General features: G+C 42.9%; 1 protein-coding gene across 2 annotated transcripts in view; it reads right to left on the reverse strand.

Moving 5' to 3' along the window:
- Positions 1 to 19983, reverse strand: part of NF2 (NF2, moesin-ezrin-radixin like (MERLIN) tumor suppressor) — a 105437-nt gene that overhangs the window by 12109 nt on the left and 73345 nt on the right. The window contains exons 11-16 of one of the 2 annotated variants that reach the window (XM_074294531.1): positions 17184 to 17306; positions 6221 to 6438; positions 4145 to 4250; positions 3813 to 3943; positions 2824 to 2983; positions 1514 to 1572 (exon numbers count right to left, since the gene is read on the reverse strand). In XM_074294531.1, the coding sequence (XP_074150632.1) occupies positions 1537 to 1572; positions 2824 to 2983; positions 3813 to 3943; positions 4145 to 4250; positions 6221 to 6438; positions 17184 to 17306 (774 nt within the window). In that variant the 3' untranslated portion in view covers positions 1514 to 1536. The remainder of the gene's footprint in view (positions 1 to 1513; positions 1573 to 2823; positions 2984 to 3812; positions 3944 to 4144; positions 4251 to 6220; positions 6439 to 17183; positions 17307 to 19983) is intronic. The other variant, XM_074294523.1, reaches the window with a different exon arrangement.

Consider the following 19983-nt stretch of genomic DNA (forward strand, 5'->3'; position numbering starts at 1 on the left):
GGAAGGAAAATATTGGGGCTGACTTGATTTACTTTCTTGAAGCTTCTCAAGCATGACACAAAATCAAGGATAGATTCAGGCTATTCTCTTATTCCTTCTGTGGCTACAACACTGCCCAGGCTAAATGGTCAGAAGATCCTTAAAAAAAAGGAAACCCTCAATTTTCTTCTATTTACTGTACTTAGCCAACAAAATAAATGAGTTTATCTAATGAAAATTTTCAACAGAGGTCAAAACAAAAAGGACTTTTTACTTAATCTGGAGTTAATCAGAAAACTTAATAAGGCTCTCCCTTCCCAGAGCCTTCTGGGTAACTGGGCTTTTTCCCCTGCACCAGCAGATCACTGCCATCGCCCATCCGCGGTGAGGTCATCTCCAGCTCCTGGCATCGGGGCACTTACTGGACAGTAGCCACGAGGTCGGCCAGGGCCAGAGGCTGGGCTGCCCTGGCAGGCCTCGCCGCAGAAACTGCCTCGCAGGCCGGGGCCTTGTTAAAAGGTCTTTTTGGTGTCCGGGGGCTTCCAGAAGGACGCAGGATATCCTGTTTTCTAACAGGGAGTGTGACAGTAATGGATTCACTTCTCCCTCAAGCTCAGTGCTGCTCGGGAAGCCCGCTGGCTTCTGGGGGGAGCAGGTGGGCATTCACAGAGTTCAGAGCGGAACGAAGTCCTCAGGACTCCGCCGGTCCCACCCTGCCCCTCAGGAGAAATGTGAGCCTCAGGCCCACACAGGAGGCTCAGTAACGGGAGCTCAGAGGCCAGGCCCCTGACCACGTACGGGCCCCGGCTCACCACGACAGCTTTATGCAGGAAGTCTGGTGGCCGGACTCTGCCCAAAGCCTCCTCGCACACGGCAGCCCCAGCCCAGGTCTCGCAGAATGTCACGGGCGAGCCTGAGACCATTCAGCCCAAACCAGTCGATCGTTTTATCAACAAACACATTATCAAGCACCTACTATGTGCACGGGCCTGGACAGAACTAACAGTGACCGCGTTGTTCTCAGTCTACCTTCACTCGGGCCACAAGCTAGCTGCCGCTTTGGGGAAGGCGCTGGAGAGACGCCCCTCGGAGTTCTGGCGGGGGCACCGTGGCCCCCAAGCAGACGCCCTGCCACCAGTGTGCTTCAAAGCATCCGGCAGAAGGGACGCCCATCAGGAAGGAGACTCCGGAGACAGATGGAAGGGAAGGGCGGCCATGCTTGCTCTTGGACCACCTGTCCCGCCCTCCCCCACCTCCCACGGGAAAGACCCCAGAGAAGAGTGAAGGGTCCCCCTCGAGCAGTTTCCATGCCAGGAACGTCACCCCACGAAGGACTCTGAGAGCCGGGCCCCCAGAGCAGAGGTCGACCCACGACTCCTCGGCATGCGCCTCTGGGGGAGGGGAGCGGGCCCTCCAGGACTTGCACCCCCACAAGCATGCAGGCTGCAGTGCCCAGGGGCGGGGAGGGCGGGGACAGGCAAGCTCATGCAGAGGTTAGTGTCACAGAGGGCGCCCGTCACCACACACAAAGTACCTCGGAACAACCCACTTGGGGGCTCAAATGCAGATAGGTCTTCTGCCTTGGGCTTGAGGCTAAACCGGCAAAATGAAACGAAAACAGAAAACAAGACACCTGTGACATGAGCAGAGCCGCAGGACGCTCACGCTGGGGCTGATGGACCCCAGGGGCCAGGGCGACTTGCTCCAGGCTCCGGCCCCCGGCTGCCTGGGTGCAGGGGCAGAGCCCGGGCCGGCCCAGGGGAAGCTCCCAGCTGCCTGCTCCTGAAGGAGCCCCAGAAAATGGCAAGGTGCGCAGGGGCGTCAGGACAGTCAGCCCCTTTCTCTTAGCCCTCTGGCAGCGCCCGCCGGCCCAGGGGAAGGACGTGCTGGGGAGTGGGGAAAGGGCGGTTTTAAATACAGGGAACAAAGAGTGACGTCCCCTCCACTGGAGAGCAAGGCTCACTTCTGAGACTGGGTTTTCAGTTGCGTCCAGCCCGGGGGGTTTCTTGGCAGACACCCTGCAGGGTTTGGCCGGCCTCCACCTTACAGACGAGCACCCCGGGGCACAGAGGCCTTGGGACATTCCCGGGCTTTCCCGGCCAGTGTCTGGGCCACATCAGAACTCGGGCAGAGGCGCCCTGCTGAGTCCAGGTGGCACCCTGGGCACTGTGGCACCCCCACCCCTTGTAGCGGCCCAGCCAGGCAATGGTGTCCGCCTCTGAGGCTGGCTGCAGGGGTGACCTTGCACAAGCCACCTCCCCCGGCCAGGCCAGGTCTCCTGGCTGGCTGCTCCAGACCCAGGACGCTGCCACAGACGGCCCCACCACCCTCGGCGAAAAGAGCAAGAGAGCAGCTGCCTCTGCCCCTGCCCAAGCCCACTGACCACATGACCACGAGGGGCCAGTCTGGGCACCTATCCAGGTGTTCCTGTGAGCCTCCTGAAAGCTGCTGGGATGGGGGCTGGGCTGGAAGGCCAAGGTGGGGACTGAGGGCAGGGGCTTAGCAGGATGGGGGCAGGGGTGGCTTCTACCAAGCCTGGGGCCCTTTTCCTGCACATTGCAGCCTCTCCACATCTAAAGAAATTGGCCAAAAAAGGGTCCACGGAGCTGACCCAAGGAGACTGAAGCACCAAATCACGGTTTTGGGAGCAGGAGCATGCGAAAGGCTGACCCCGGCTCTGCTCTCCCAGGAGACATCCCCTGGGCTGGTCAGAAGGGCGTTTTCCAGACCAAGTTCCCCGTCATGGGCCTTGCTGCCCACTCGGCGTTCCCTCCTGCCCACTCCTCGCTGCCTCCTCTTCCCCAGGACCCCATCCCCAGGCCGCCGGCAGCCCGCAGCCCCCACCTTTTTGATGGTGTTGTGCTTGCTGCCGGCCCTGTCGGCGCTCTCGTTGTGCAGGATGTCCAGCGCCGTCTCCCGCTCCTTGAGCTTGAGCGCCTCGATCTCCGTCTTGAGCTCATTGAGCTGTTCCTGCAGGTGTTTGCTCTTCTCCATGTACTCCACTCTGCCAGGAGGAGAGAGAAGGCTGTCACTGCTGTGAGGAGGGAGGCGCGCTCCCAAACGGGAAGCTGTGCCCTGTTGAGATGCTCGGGCTAGCTTCTCGGGGGGGCCAACTCCTCAGGTTTTACATCGGTTACATCCAAAGAAATCCGCCCGCCCCAATCCAACCAGCCATGTTGGGTGCCTTATCCCAGAGCCCCTGTAGGGCAGAGCCTGCCAGATGCCTGGCTCACCCCACAGTCATGCCGTCACCCCCCACCCTAAGCTGGGCTCTTGTGGGAGGGAGTACAAGCATCCTCCTGAAAGAAAGAGGGGCTGCTGCAGAGAACGGCTACATCCCCGCCCCCCGGCAGGAATGCTTTGGGGACTCCCCCTAGCGAGTCACTCAGCGCCAGCTCGCCACAGCCTGGCCCTAAAAGGAGCGGACAGAGCAGTGAAGGCCAAGGCACCGCCCTGGCTCTGGGCCCACTTGGCTGGCCCGGGTCACACTGATCATCTGCCTGGGCTCAGTCCCCTCCAGGACAGCCTTAGTGTGGCTACCAGCAGTCCTCCAGAGACGCAGTTAGGAGAAGAGCAACAGCGACGCCCCAGGACCATCATCCCTGGCTGATGGAGGTGGGCTCTGAGCCCCCAGGGCTCTCCCTGGTTATTAGGGCCCCTTGTCTCCAGCAGACCCTACGGGCCCTTTTCCCCATGATCCTCCGGGAGGAGAGAAGCCGGCACTCATCTGCCAGCCCACGTTCCAAAGGGACTCAGAAGGCTTAGGTTCCCTCAAAGCTAAATCCATTATTCCAGGCCACCTCGGACAGAAGACAGGCGAGTAAGGGACTTACTTCTCCTTCTCAATCTCCATGGAGAGCCGCTTCATGTCAGTGTCCTTAAAGTCAAAAGACAGGCTCTCGCCAATGAGACCGAAGCCGGGCACGTCGGGCGGCAGGGCCGGGGCGCTCGAGCTCACAGGGGGCTGAGGAGAGAGCTCCGGTTAGATAGCCCCGCAACACATTCAACACATTCAACACAGCTGCTCCCAACCCCCCCTGGATTCAGAGGGAGCGGGCCAGGCCAGAGGACATGGCCTCGCTTCAGGGGAGGAAACAGAGACAGAGAGAAGCTCCCAGAGGAGCCCAGAACCCAGGCCAAAGCTCAGCCCCAGGACGGCCCTCACCGGGTAGGAAGCCTTGCTGGTGATTTCCAAGAGCTTCTGCTTTGCTCTTCTCTCGGACTCTCTGGCCTCCTGGAGGTCCTGCTTCAGCTGATCAGCCTCTTTTGCTCTACAGGAAGAGAGAAGCAGAAAAGGAATGAGGCACCCATTCCGGGGGGGGGGGGGGGGGAGGACCAGGCTGGCACTCCAGCTCAGCCCCTAAGGCCCACTGAGGGGGGTGGGCTCCATGGCCTCCGAGCTTCCTCCAGCCAGGCCCAGAGGCACGGTGCCTCTGTGTAACATCACAGAAGATCACCGTGATCCTCGGGCCGCAGTGCAGGTCATTGTTCCCTTCATTCTGTGGAGGAAGAGCCAAAGGTGAGGCCCCTGCCCTGGGACTGCCCAGGTAGGAAGCTCTGAGGGCACTGGGCCCACAAGCGGTCAGTCTCGTTTGGAGAAGCAGGCCCAGGAGCTCTCCCGAGGCAGCTCCCGCTGCAGGGACAGAGTAAGACAGCTTCCTTCCAAGCCTGGCTCTGCCTTCTGAAGCCGGCATCCCCTCCCAGGCTTTCCTTTGTATCCCACGGATCACTATCCAATCCTCACGGCCTGCACTCAAACATGAAGCCCACACCTGGAAACACTAACCGGAGGGGTCTCAGCAGGCCAGCACAAAGAAACTACACCAGCTTTCTATTATGAGGCCTCCCGTTGGTGTGAGCTTTTTGATCGCCACATCACGGTTCTGACACCTTCTGACCTGAATAGACCTCAAGGTCTTTTTTCACACAGACAGCTTCCAAACCTTGTCTTACTCCATGATGGTTCAACTGATTTAAAAAAAATGAAAATTCAGAATTTTATATTTGAAATTCAGTGCGGGGATATGAAGAAATCTACAAAATAACAGAGAGATAAAAAAAAGATCTGGCAACAAAATCATCATCATTTGCACAAAGACTGTAAGATACCAGACCGACTAAAAGGGAACCTGAGTAATAACAACTTCCCTTGTTTCCATTTAAGATCGCTCTGCCTCCTGCACACAGTTTTTATCCCCTTCAGCTACCAGTGCTTCCTTCCTCAAAATTACTCTGTATTTCTCAATATACTTAAGGGATGCACGTGCCCAGGTCACCTAGCTAGGAAGTGCAGTCACAGTTGTTCCTGACCCTAGACCTAGAGCTTCACACATTACGGAGCCTCCTTTGGCACTATGTACCCTATGCCAAAAGTCTACAGATCATGTGACGTAGGAATCCTTACTTGGTGAAACACAAAAGGCCACAGCCACCAAGGAGAGCTCCTGGCTGCTCAGTGGTCCGAGACTGAGAGCAAAGACAATTTTGTAGGGGAGCAAAAAGGCACCAGGTTAGGACCTGCTGACTTAAAAATGAAGGAGAAAGATCCTGTTTCCTGTCCTGAGATTCAACAGATCTTTCTGCCTGGGGAAGGACATTTCCTCCCATTACATATAGAAATACACACTTTCCTTTAGCAGCAAATCTGAAAATAATATGGGAAAAAATGTTTTAAAGTGAGTAAACTTCAGAGTAAGAGAGACTTGCAAAAATTGCCCTCACTCCTGAGACAAGATGGAAAGAGCTGGGCCTGGTGCCAAGAGAAATGGCTTTGCATTTTGCTTCTGTCCTATGTAGCTGTGTGACCCTGGGCAAAGCACTGAACCTCTCAATGAGCCTTATTTTTCTCTTCTGTAAAATGGGGATAATAATACTTGCTTATCTCACAAGAAGAAAGTGATTTATAACCCTTAAGTGCTACAGGAGCCAACAGCTGTCCCAAACCAATATTCTTCCTCTCCCGAGGATGACTGCCTGCATCCCGGGCCCTCACACCTCAGAGCTGACCCAGTTTGGGGTGGGCTGGTGTGGACACTGGGTTGCTACGTCCCACCTAGAATAACACAACAGTGCAATTAAGGAGCTTGACACCAACCTCAGCCAAGCCCTGAACTGGAAAAAGCCAGAAGCTACAAGGGCTGACCTCCCTGACCAGCCACATGGCCAACAAGAAAACGTTACGCCCATCAGTCTCTGGGCTTGTTGGGAACATGGAGACAGGTGGCTCTGGGGCCCGACTGACCTCCTCTCAGACTCCTCGGCCATCTTCAGTGCCAGCATCTCAGCCTCCAGCACCTTCTGCTCCATCAAGCGTTTCTCCTCCTCCGTCCTAATGGCCGTGGCCTTGACCCGCTGCATCTCCTGCTCAGCCTCGGCTGCCTTCTGAGCTAAGAGCTTTGCTTCCTCCTCTGTGATCTGGGCCTTTTCTGCCAGCAGATCAGCCGTCTCCTCGGACCGCATCTGAAAGGTTACAAGCTTCCTGTTAGGGATGGACTCCACTTAAAAGGTCACTTGACATGACCTCAACAGCAGACATTAGGTTTCCGGATTGTTCAGGTCACAGCTGCCAAGAGGCTACGCTATCCATTCAGCTGCAAATGACTCAAGGTCAAACGTGACTTCAAATACTTTTTAGCCTCGTGACTAGGGACCAATCACTTCGCTGTTTCCCTCAGTTTCTTCAACTGTAAAATGGGATAATAATAGCACCTCCCTCTAAGGTTGTAGGGATCAATTGAGAAAATATCTTTAAAGTACTTTCCAAACTTCAGAGCTCTGTATAAATGCTAGCTACTGGTGATAGAAATGTAGACCAGCTTTTGTGGAAGGAACCACATTTGGGCAAACCATACATGCCTTGCTGGGAAAAGGAGAACCTGCAAACTCTCCTAGAAGGATGAGTATAAAACAACTGGGGAGGAAGGAGAGGAAGAATTAAGAGTCTAGCTCCTCCCTCCTCAACATCTCCAAAAGATCCAGATAATGCATCAGAGAGAATATTGATTAGGAAAGTCAAGAAAAAGTCCTAGGGCATAAAGACACTCAGGGAGATCTAAGGGAAAGTAGCAGGGATGGAGGTTTGCCAGCAGGGTGTGTATGAATGGGCAGCAAGTCCCGAGGGACTGAAAGAGGGTCATGGCAAGGCCTCAGGGCAGAAGCTCCAGAGATCACTGAACCAGAGGTGGGTGTAGGAATGGGAGCCGCTGAGCAGTTCTGTGAGCCAAACCCCGATTCGGGTTATGGATACAAGGTGGAGGAAAGAGTCATCCCAGTTTCTGGGGAGCACAGAGCAGCTGGGAGGCTCTGATCCAGGAGATGAGGAATGGAGAGCAGCATCCCAGATCAAAGGGGTTGTCAGTGGGTCAGAGTCTCTGAACATGCAGAACTCCCAGGAGGCCAACAGCAGCTGAATCCAGTAGCAGGCTGCTGAAACTTGCAATAAGGGACAAGCCAGCAGAGCAGATCTGGATCAGGAACTTGCAGAGCTCAGACAAGGAGGACAGTGAGCAGATCTTGCTCTGGACACATCACTTTGAGGGGTATGGAAAATCTGCAGGCCTTCAGTCTGAGCTGAAAAAGCAGCAGGTGGTCATAAAACCTCAGAAGCTCGGGCCAAAACCTCCTCCCAACACAAGGACATAAAGCCCAGAGCTATCATAAAGTCTGAAGTTAAACTGCTTAAAGACTAAGCAAACAGAAAACAAATCCCACAATTAAGAATTATTATGGCAACAGACAATGCTGATGACACAAAGAAAAAGATTAAAAAAAAAAAAAAACTGCCTACCAGGGCAGCTGGTGACCCAGTGGAGAGAACACCAGCCCTTAAGTCAGGAGGATCTGAGTGCAAATCTAGCTTCAGAAACTTAACACTTCCTAGCTGTGTGACCTTAGGCAGGTCACTTAACTCCAATTGCCTCCACAAAAAAAACCAAACAAATAAATAAACTACAAAACCTCAAAGAATGCAAGTTAGACACAAGTCCAGTAAGAATATCTAGGAGAACTGAAGCAAAAGTTTAAAGAACTCCTTAAAAATTAGAAATCAAAAGAAAAACAAAACAAAACAAAAAAAGAAACTAAAAGAAAAGGTAGGAGAAAAAATGTGAAAATAAAATTAAAATAGGTTCAAAACTTGACTGAAGAAAGTAACTTTTTAAAAGATAGAACTGGCCAAGTAGAAACTAATGATTCCATGAGACATCAGGAATAACAAAAACAAAGTTAAAGCACTGAATAAAATATGAAGGAAATAGAAGAAGAAAATATGACCTGAAAAACCGATTGAAGAGAGACAATTTAAGAACCAGTGGATTACCTGAAAGTCATAAGCAAAACAAAACAAAAAAAGGTTTAAATATTCTAATTCAAGAAATCTAATCCAATCAAACTATCTGATATCTTAGATATTAGAGCGCAAAGTAGAAATCAAAAGATTCTCCCTTTTGAAGAAACACCCAAATGAAAATTTCAGGAATATCAAAACCAAAACCCAAAGTTCCCAGGTTAAGGGAGGAACCAAAGTAATGCAAGTAGCCAGATAGAAAGAATTCAAGTATCCAGGAGCCAGTCAGAAACATACATGATTAAACAGCCACCACTAGGAAAGAACAGAGAGTTTGTAATACAACATTTCAAAAGACAAAGAATTTAGCCTTATAAAAAGAATAATCTACTCAACAAAACTGAGCATAATGCTATAGGAACAAAAAAGACTTTTAACAAAATAGAATTTCCAAGCATTTTTGATTAAAGGCCTAGAGCTAAATAGATAATTTGATAAACATAAGAGCTAAGAGAAAGATAAAAAGGGTAAACATTAAGTGAGAAATCACAACTGACAGTTAAAATGTATACATCCTTATGTGGGAAGATGAGAGATGCAGTTTCTTAGCATTTTCTCCTCACTAGGAGTCCTAGAAGATGCCTAATTAGAGTGCTTTGGTGTGATTCTGTTATGGTGGATGACCTCTACAGAAGAATGGAAAGGGTGAGGAAGAGGAATGCATGAGGAGAGGAGAGAAATGAGAGAAATATAGAGAAAATTATCTCAACTAAATGGGGTATGCATAAAAGGATTTATCTCATAAGAAAGTGGCCGTGGGGAGCTACACTTGAACTGCACTTTCATCTCATCTAGCTAAAGGAGGGAAGAATATACAATTAGCACACAGTGGGGTAGAGAAATACATTCTATCAAAAACTAAAGTGAAGAGGTAAATAAGTGGGAGGATAAGTTAAAGGAGGCATTAGAAACAAAACATAAAAAGGGAAGGAGGGAGAGGGGGAGAGAAGAAAAGCATGACAAAATTAGGATGGAAATACAGAGTCAGCAATCATAACTGCAAACATGAATAGAATGAACTCTTCCATATAAAAGAAGAGGATGGATTAAGAACCAGACCCCAACAATAAGAGTCATATCCAAAATATAAAGATACACACAGAGTTACTTAAGGGGCTGGAGCAGAGTCTATTACATTTCAGATGAAGTAAAAAAGACAGGGATAGTAATCATGATCTCAAATTTTGGAATTCAGACAAAGTAATACTTTGTATATTTTGTATATTTTGAAATTCTTTCATCAATAAAAAAGAGAAACAAATTGGGCATAAAATTAAAATAAATTAGAAAACCAACATAATTAAAAACCAAATCAGAAATCCTGCAAATTGAAGGGGAGATGAACAAAAAAGATAGTAAGAAAAATCTCAAATGAATTTATAAATAAACTAGAAGCTGAATTTTGAAAAAAAAATTGAGAAAATAAATATGCCATTAACTAATTTAATTTTTAAAGAAAGAAAAAGATTACCAGCATCAAAAATGAAAAAGGTAAATTCATGACCAATAAAGATAAAATAAAAGCAATGATTAGGAGTCATTTTGCCCAACTACATAACAATGTAAATGACACGGAGCAATATTTACCAAAATATAGATTGTCTAGGTGAATAGAACAGAAAGTAGAATGTTATATTATTTTATTTAGAAAAAGAAAATGAATAAATCATAAATGAATAACAACAAAACACACACACACATCAGGATGAGATAGATTTACAAGTGAATTCTACCAAAGATTTAAAGAACAATTAATTCCCATACTATATAAAGAATTTAGATAAAGAAGGGATCCTACCAAACTCTTTCTATAATACAAATATATTTTAAGACCTAGACCAGGAACAACCAAAACAAAGAAAGAAAATATAAAACAATTACCATAATCTTAAGCTAAATTACATTTTAGATTTTAAAATAAAACATTAGCAAGGAGTACATCACAAAAATTATCACTAGGATCATGCTGGATATTGAATATTAATGGTGATAATGGACATTTTTGCTTAATTCTGATCTTATTGGAAAGGCTTCTAACTTGTGCCCCTTATAGATAATGCTGGCTCTTGGTCAAAAATGTGGTAATGGTTCAATATTAGGAAGACTATAAATATAACTGAACATATTAATAATAAAAACAAAAATTCTTGATTATTTGAGTAAATGTAGAAAAGGATATTTTTTGTTATTATAAAATAGAACATTTATTCCTGTTAAAAACACAAGTATAGAAAATAAACAGCATAAGAAATAAACAACTTTCCTTTTTTCCCTTAAATTTACTATTTCTTTTTAATATTTTGTTCTTTTTAAAATTTTGAGTTCCAGATCTCTCTCTCTCTCTTCCCCTCCTAATCCTCACCCACCCACTGAGAAGGCAAACAGTTATACGTGTGAAATCACGCAAAACACATTTTCATATTAGCTACACTGCAAAACAAAACAAAAAGATAAAGAAAGTGAGAAAATTATACTAAAGTGAGAAAATTATACTTCAATTTGCACTCAGAGCTCATCGGTTCTCTCTCTGGAAGTGGATAGCATTTTTTCATTACAAGTCCTTTGGAACTGTCACGGTTCATTGTATTGATCAGATCATTTACCCCTACATTATAAAAACACTTTCTTGCATTCTTTAATGAGAAAATTTTCCCCAGTCTCCCTCTCCCTCCTTAATGCATACTTCTTTCTCACCCTTCCTTTTTTTTCTGACATTATCCTAACATAATTGACAATCTATGCCCTCTGTCTATGCAGACTCCTTCTAACTGCTTAATAATGATAAAATTCTAAGAAGTCACATGTTATCTTCCCATTTAGTTTACATCCCATACAGTTTAACCTTATTGCATCCTTTATGATTTCTCTTTCCTATCTATCTTTTTATGTTTCTCTTGAGTCTTGGGTTTGAATGTTAAATTTTCTATTCAGCTGTGGTGCTTTTATCAGGAATGTTTGTAAGTTCTCTATTTTGTTAAATGTCTATTTTACCCCTGAAAGATTACATTTAGCTTTGCTGGAAAGGTTATTCTTGGTTGTCATCCTAGCTACTTTGCTTTTTGGAATATCATATTCCAAGCATTCTGCTCCTTTAACAAGAAAGCTGTTAAACCGTGTATGCTCTTGACATACTACACAATACATGAATTATTTCTTTATGGTTGCTTGACTTCAGAGCTCTGTAATTTGGCTATAATATTCCTGGAATTTTTGATTTTAGGATCTCTTTCAAAAGGTGATTATTGGATTCCTTCAATTTCTAGTTTACTATTTGGATCTAAGATATCAGGGCAGTTTTCCTTGATAATTTCTTGAAATGTGATGTCTAGATTAAATTCTTTCAATCTATTTTCCAGGTCAATTGTTTTTCCAAAGACATCTTACATTTTCTTCTATTTCTTCATTATTTCTTGATGTCTCATGGAATCATTAGCTTCCACTTGCCCAATTTTAATTTTTAAGGAATTATTTTTTCATTTGGTCAATTCTGCTTTGAAGGAATTTTTTTTCTTCAGTGAGTTTTTATGCCTTTTATTATTAGATCAATTATGTTTTTTAAGGTGATATTTTCTTCAGTATTTTTTGTGCCTCTTTTACCACGCTGTTAATTCTGTTATCATATCCACTCCCCACCCCCATCCCCAATTTTCTCTCTACCACTTATCTCTTTCTTTTAACTCTTACAGGAATTCTTGCTTGCCTTGGGTCCAATTAGTAATTTTCTTTGAGGTTCAGTTTGTAGTTGTTTTTGCACTTAACTCGTCTTTTAGATTTACATTTTGGACTTCCCTGCTTTTTTATGGTCAAGTTCCTTTTTTTTTTTGTTATATATTCATTTTTCCAGCCTATTTCTTGACTTTGAATTTTATGTTAAAATTGGGTTCTGCTCATCTTAGAGAGGGACAACACTGTTGTAAGTTTCAGATTTTTAATGTTTTTCTTTTCTTTTTCTTTTCATACTTTTATTTTCAGAGGGTCTGTAAGTTTTTGGTGCTTTCAAGGTGATATGATCCCAGGAGACATGTGCTAACTGCTCTCTTTGCACTTCTCTTTTTCAGTTGCAAATGCTAATGTTTCTTGGCCCTAGAACTGAGACTGGGGCACTTACTCCTTTGTCGATCACAAAAATTTCTATCTTGGAATTGGACCCAGGACTGATTATGGGTAACAGAGTTGCCAGTCAATACTAGCTGTACCCGATTCCGGCAAAAAGATCCCCTGTAATTAATTTCTGATCATTTGTCTTAGCCTCCTTACTATCTCTGGGTTAAGAACTCCCGAAACTGATGCTAATGTTACTGTGGTGGTCATCTCCAATACTTACTGCTGGTACCCTTGCCACACTCTGGGACTGTGTCCACCCCTCTCTTTTAAGTTCCCTCTAAGTTATCTGGATAAATGTCTCCCTCTGACCTTTTATTGGCTCTGCCACTTCAAAATCTTACTTAAGATAAATCCTGGAGAAGATATGGGAAAACAAGTCTCCTTAAAATGGTAAGTAGTATCTAAGGCCAAAAGCAAGCATTCTCTGTAATGGGCACAAGCCAGAAATCTTTCCAGTAAGATCAGGAGTGAAGCAAGGTGTCCTTTGTTACCATTACGATTCTATAATGTTCTAGAAATGCTAAATATATAGCAACAAGATGAGGAAAAAAAGAATTGAACAGAATAAGCACTGGCAAAGAAGAAACGAAATGATCACTTTTTGCAACAATGAATTAACTTCAACATAAAATAGACCCACAAAATCACTAGCATTTCTGTAAATTAACAACAAAATCTGGAAAAAAGAAACAATTCCATTTAAAATAACTATGGATAATACAATATTAAATACTTGGGAGTCAGCTTGACAAGATACACATATAAATTAAACACAATTACAAAATACTCTTTACCCAAATAAAGACAGACCTAAATAACTGGAGTAATAATTATTCATGAGTAGGACAAGCCAATATAATAAAAATGACAATCCCAGTCAGTCAATAAACGTTCATTAAATGTCTACTAAATGCCAAGCACTGCCTAGGAACTAGACAATCTATTAATCAGTGCCATACCAATCAAAGTATCAAAGAATTACATTAAAGAGCTAGGAAAAAAATTCATCTAGAGAAACAAAAGGTCAAGATATCAAAAGAGTCGATGAAAAAAGAGGGAAAGAAGGAGGTCTAGCAGTATCAGATTTAAACTTATGACACAAAACTATAAGAGTAATCAAAACAGTTTGGTGGTAGATAAGAAACAAATAGGTTGATCAAGGGAATAGATTAGATATATAATATATAGTAGTAAATGAGTTCGGTTTGATAAATCCAAAGATACCAGCTACAGAGGCAAAAATTCATTGCTCGACAAAAATCGTTAGGAAAACTGGAAAGTTGCCTGGCAGAAACTAGACATATTGCAACACCTTATTCTATCTATCAAGACAAGTTCAAAATGGACCCGTGATTTAGACATAAAGGGTGATGTCAAAAGAAAATTAATAGTTGTCACATCTCCAGATAGGGGAAGAGTTTATAACCAAACAAGAGATATAGATATTCGAAGGAGGTAAAATGGATAATTTTGATTATATAAAATCAAAAAAACTTTTGTGCTAAAAAAACAACCCAATACAGCCAAAATTGGAAGAAAAACAGGAAAGTTGGAAAAATAACCTTTGCAGAAAGTTTCTGTGATAAAGGTCTAATTCCTAAGATATATAGGGAATGGATTCAAATTTATAAGAATAATTGCCATTCCTTAATTGACAAAGGGTTAAAGAATATGAATAGGCGGTTTTCAGAAGAAATCATACAAAAATGTTCTAAACCACTAATAGAGAAATACAAATTAAAACCATTCTGATACGCTACCTCATATTCATCAGATAAATGATTTTTTAAAAATCAATTAATCAAACATTTATTCAGCATCTATCTTCCACAAATTTTCAAACTTTCCCTTTTTATTGGTTCCTCCCAGCTGCCTGTAAACCCTCCTATGTGTTTTCTATCTTCAAAAAGTCTTCACTTTATCCAACTCCACTACAAACTATTTTAATCAGATAAATGATTTAAAAAAGGGAATGACAAGTGCTGAAGGAGATGAGGGAAAACAAGTGTGGTGGAGCTGTGAACAGGTTCTGCCATCCTGGAGAACAATATGGAATTGTGCCCAAATAGCAATTAAAGTGTGTATGCCCTTTGTCCCATCAATGCTATTGCTAGGTCTATACCCAAAAAGATCAAAGAAAGAAAGACAGGACCCATAAGCATGCATATATTTCCAGTAGATTTTTTTGTGATGGCAAAGAATTAGAAACTGAGGAGGTGCCCATCAACTGGGGAATGTCTAAACAAATTATGGTATATTTAATATAAGGCAAGATTACTGTGCTATAAGAAATGATGAAAGAGGTGGTTTCAGAAAACCTGAGAAGACTTGTATGAACTGATATAGAATGACGTGAACAGTACCAAGAGAACATTTTATATATAACAATATATTTTTTAAAAATTAAAAATTTTTTATTAAAGCTTTTTATTTTCATACGCATGGATAATTTTTCAACATTAACCCTCGCAAAACCTTGTGCTCCAATTTCCCTCGCCCTTCTCCTACCCCCTCCCCTAGATGGCAAGTGATCCAATATATATTAAACACGATAGAAATATATTACATAACAACACTGTAAAGATAAACAGCTCTGAAAGATTTAGGAGCTCTGATCAACACAATGACCCATTACAATTTCAAGAAAGTCATGATGAAACACGCTGCCAGATAGGGAGCTGATGCACTCAGAGTGCTGACTGTGATCTATTTTGCATGATTATACATATCTGTAAAAGGTTTTGTTTTTGCTGCCTCCTCAATGAGAGGGGTAGGGAAAGGAGAAATTAAGAGTTTTCAGAACTGAAAATAAAATGGAATCAAAGAAAAGAAAAGCTGCAGCATGAAGCTTCATCTACTTTACATGGATTGTATCCCCAATCACTTGTAATGTGAAGCTCAATGTACACAGAGATTATAATGCTTAGCACCATATCTGGCACACAGTAGGTGCTTAATAAATGCTTGTTGACTTGCAATGTCTCATCATGTCATTATTTGAACTCAATCTAACCCCAAGGATGTGAAAGATAAAAAGAAAAGTCTAATCTATTCTAAAACATTCATCAAAGACAGAAAGAAAAGTCTAATATATTCCAAAATATTCACAGCAGCACTTTTGTCATACTGAAAAATGGAAAACAAAGTAGGCAACAAAACACTAGGAAATGCTGAAACATACTGGGTGGGGCATTAAAGTGATGGACTCTTACTGCACTATAAGGAATTATAGATTTAAAAATTCAAAGAGGTGAGGAAAGACTTAAATGAATTTATAAAGAGTGAAAAAAAAAAAAAAGAAAACTACACAAGATGAAAACAAATATGGTAGAAAGTGAAGAAAAATTAAAAAGCCTCTAGATGAGGGTAAAAGAAGAGAATGTAAAAGCGGGCTTGAAATTTAATATTTAAAAAACTAAAATCTTGGCAAGTGGTTCTTGGCAAACAGAGAGAGAAGAAATGGAAGCAGTGTCAGATTTTATATTCTTGGGCTCAAAGATCACTGCAGACGGCGACTGCAGCCATGAAATTAAAAGACGCTTGTTCCTTGGAAGGAAAGCTACGACAAATCTGGACAGCATACTAAAAAGCAGAGACATCACACCGTCAACAAAGATCCATACAGTCCAAGCTGTGGGGTTTTTTTTAGTAGCAATGTATAGCTGTGAGAGTGGGACTAAAAGGAAAGTTGATGCTCACAGAATCGATACATATGTTAATATTATTTTTATACTCTTTAATTGTGGAGCCGGAGAAGACTTTTGAGAGTCTTTTGGCCAGCAAGAGCAAATCAATCAATACTTAAATTGATTCAGACTATTCATGGGAAGGTCAAATGCTGAAGCTGAAGCTTAAATACTTTGGCCACCTAATGAAAAAAATAGGACTCACTGGAAAAGCCCCTGATGCTGGGAAAGAAGGCAAAAGGAAAAGGGCATGGCAGAGGATAAGATGGAAAGAGTGTTATGAACTTGCACAGATTTCAGGAGATGGAGAATAAAAGGGCCTGACATGTTATGATCCATGGGGGTCACAAAGAACTGGACATGGCTAAATAATTGAACAACAACAACAAAAGAGCATTGTGAAATCCTAATAACTAAGCCTTAGCTTGGTGCAGATTTGAGAACATTCTACTCTTCCCTTATTGCAGAAATTGGGAACTAAACATGTACAGAATACGGTATATACTATGAGACACGAATGATTTGTTGATTTATTTCTGCTTTATGTCCTTTTTCACTCTTTGATACAAAAGACTGGCTCACAAGTAGAAAAACAGGAAAAGCATATAGCTGGTGATGAATCTGATGAAAATAAAGGGATCCATAAGAAGAGGTAAGACTTGAAGCAGTCTACGTCTGCTTCTGATGGTAACAATAGAGAAATACACAAGTACAGCAAAATGAGAGCAAAGAGTGAAGCTGAATCTGGATGTTCCGCCTCAGAGGATGTCCTCAGAAGGAGAATTATTAGACTCAGAGAGAAATCCCAGAGCTGTCAGGTCCTCTCGGATGCCAGGTTGGAAAATGCCATTTCTACTCTCATCCTGATTAAAAATGTCCAGTGGTATGAGTGAGAGAAGCTCAGGATTTACAGATAAAAGGGAAAATCCAGTCCACCTCCACCAGCTTGCTGCCCACCGCCCTATCTTGACAGGCAGGACTGCCACCCAGAGCCTCGAAGCCCTGATCCCTCTTCTTCCCCTCACTCTGGGCAGTGTCCCAAAGTAGAGTCAGTCTCTCCAAGGACTCACCAGGGCTTCATTAGCCATAGTGGCTTCTTCCTTCAATTGTAAGAGCCTCCTCTCCAATTCATCCCTTGTCCGCTCAGCCTCTTCCCTCATCTGCTTCTCTCGAGCCAAACGCTGCCGTTCCATCTAGGAAACAGGGGAACAAAGAGACTTAGAGTGATAACAAGGGAGAAGGGATCTAGAGCAATCCAGTCCACAAACAGCCCTGTAATCCCTGCAGGTAAATTAAGAAAATCACAAAGTCACTGACTTCTCCTCTCCAAAAGATATTTATCTATGGATTAAACCTCAGGGAGGAAGAGGGGTACATGGGATGCTGAGGGGATGTAAGAAACAAAATGTTAGTAAAACACATTTGTTGAATGAGGGGTGTATTTTTTTTTAATTATAGACTTTTTATTATAGCATGGGTAATTTTTCAGCATTGACAATTGCAAAACCTTTTGTTCCAACTTTTCCCTTCATTTCCTCTATCCTTTCCCCAGATGGCAGTCAACCATATTTTTAAAAATGCTCTAAATTACTACTACTAAGATAAATACAAATTAAAACAAACTGTAAGCTTCACTTTACACCTAGAAATTGGCCAAAAAGGAAAACAATCATCGGGAGAAAATAAGCACTGTGGGTGGAGCTGGGAAATGGTGACAGCCATTTTGGAAAGCAATTTGGAATTATGCAAACACTGACTAAAATATCTTTACCCTTTGAACCAGAAACTCCATTATTGAGTTTATGCCCCCAAAAAGCCATTGATAAGAAGAAAGTCCCCATATAAGCTAAAATATTGATAGCAGCATTTTTTGTAGTGGCCAAGGATTGGAAACAAGAGAGATGCCCATTGATTAGGGGACGGTGAAATATTTGAAGCAAATGAAGGGAATACAACGGAATTGTAACCCTTTCAGCATTTATCTATTGGAGTATGGCTACTGGTCATATATAACCATTCACTGTTTAGATATATCTTGGATACCAAGCCCTTATCCTCTCATCTGATGTTTCCTCATCTTCGCTTCCCCTTCAGCTTTGTTTTAAAATTTCATTGTTTTTTTGTGCCCCTTTCCAAAAGAAGACTCTGACTCTCTTCATGATGCATCTTCTGTTTACTGTAGACCCTCATTCTCTGATTCATCATCTCTATGACATCTGCTCTCTCTTCTTCACGCTATCAAAGCTTACAAAGTATGCATTCTCAGCTTTCTCCTCTAGGAACTTTCTGCCATTGCCTTGTGGGGCTCACTCTATGGATTCCCCTTTTCCCTTGTGTCTCATCTCTAGAGCAATGTCATTTATTAATATGCCAACATATATGTTAATGTATTATGTATGATAATATAGAATATGTATAAATGATTATTATATCAATACCAATATATCATATATTAAATATAAGCAACAATATTATTAAACACTTACTATATGACAGGAACCGTGCTAGTTGCTTTTACAATTTTTATCCCAATTGATCCTTATAGCAGCCGGAGATAGGTGCTATTATTATTTAACAGATGAAGAAATCGGAGCAAACAGAGATTAAGTGGCTCTCCCAGGGTCACAGAGCCAGATGTAAACTCAAATCTTCCTATTTCTGGTCCAGCACTTTATCCATTGTGCCATCTAGCAACGCCCCATGGTGGGGACCCTCCTCACCATGTCCCTGATGATGCAGCCCACAACTCTATATCCCTTCTTGGTGATTCTTTTCTTCCATATTTGCCTGAAAACCTCTTTCCTGTATCCGTGTTCTCCTCATCCTCTAGGTGCTAGTTGGAACCTCCAGTGTTTCCAAATTTTCCCTTCTCCCTTCCCCTTCAACAAGGAGACTTTTCAAGGCCTAAATCTCCCAGACCTTACCCAATGGAAGCTCCTCCTCTCTGTTCACTGGCCAGCTCTCATCAATTATAAGGACACTGGTCAGGGGCACACCTCCTACTTTCAAAGTAAGGCTTCCTTCCTTTTCCCTTCTTTTTCACGTCTTCCCTTCTTTTCACTTATTCCCATGTAGGCTCTTCTCTTTCTGAGATCTGAGATCTTATTGTTAGTCCTTGACTTGACACTGGTGTAATACTTCTTACCATCGATCATGTGCCCTCCCATAATGCAAAGTATCTCTCTCTCCGTCCCTTCCTCCTTCCTTCATTCCCCTCTACTTCACACACACACCCCCAAACTCCAAAGAAAACACCTGCAGGCAGGGCGTTGCCAGGTTCCCCCATAATCCCCACTGGCCTCTTTACTCTGCTATTTGGGGTATTTGAGAAGCACAAAACCTCTTCATTCCTGGTTTTCTTTTGAAAAATGTTTCCAGTTCTTCTTTATTGGTGAATTTATTATTGAATTTTGCTTGTATGGTTAAGCTCAGGTTTGTAGGTCTTTGAGATAGGTATTTTACTTGTATAACAAACATATTTCCTTGTAATGTTCTTATTTTTGGCTGCTTCTCTTTTAGACTGTCCTTCACTTCTGTGTGTTTGCATTCTCAAACTAGCCTCTCTTTTTCTACTCTGGTGAGGTTTGCCTTTACAGATTCAAGTTGGTTTTTTAAAAAATTCTGCCTATTTTGTGTGCTTGGTGTTCATGAAGACTATAAATTATGCTTTCCTAATTCTCAATTTTTTTTTTTTTTAAGCCTGGGACCATGTTCTCAAATTCCACAGGGTCTTCTGTCTAATCAAGTGAGGGATCATTTCCTTTTTTTTTTTTTTTTTTGTAGTTTTATTCATTGCTGCTTGAACTCACTCACTACATCTAGATGCCACATTTCCTCTTGTTCCTGCTTTTCCTATTGATTTATCTGTTT

The sequence above is a fragment of the Sminthopsis crassicaudata genome, chromosome 1, assembly GCF_048593235.1.
Source record: "Sminthopsis crassicaudata isolate SCR6 chromosome 1, ASM4859323v1, whole genome shotgun sequence".
Taxonomy (NCBI): domain Eukaryota; kingdom Metazoa; phylum Chordata; class Mammalia; order Dasyuromorphia; family Dasyuridae; genus Sminthopsis; species Sminthopsis crassicaudata.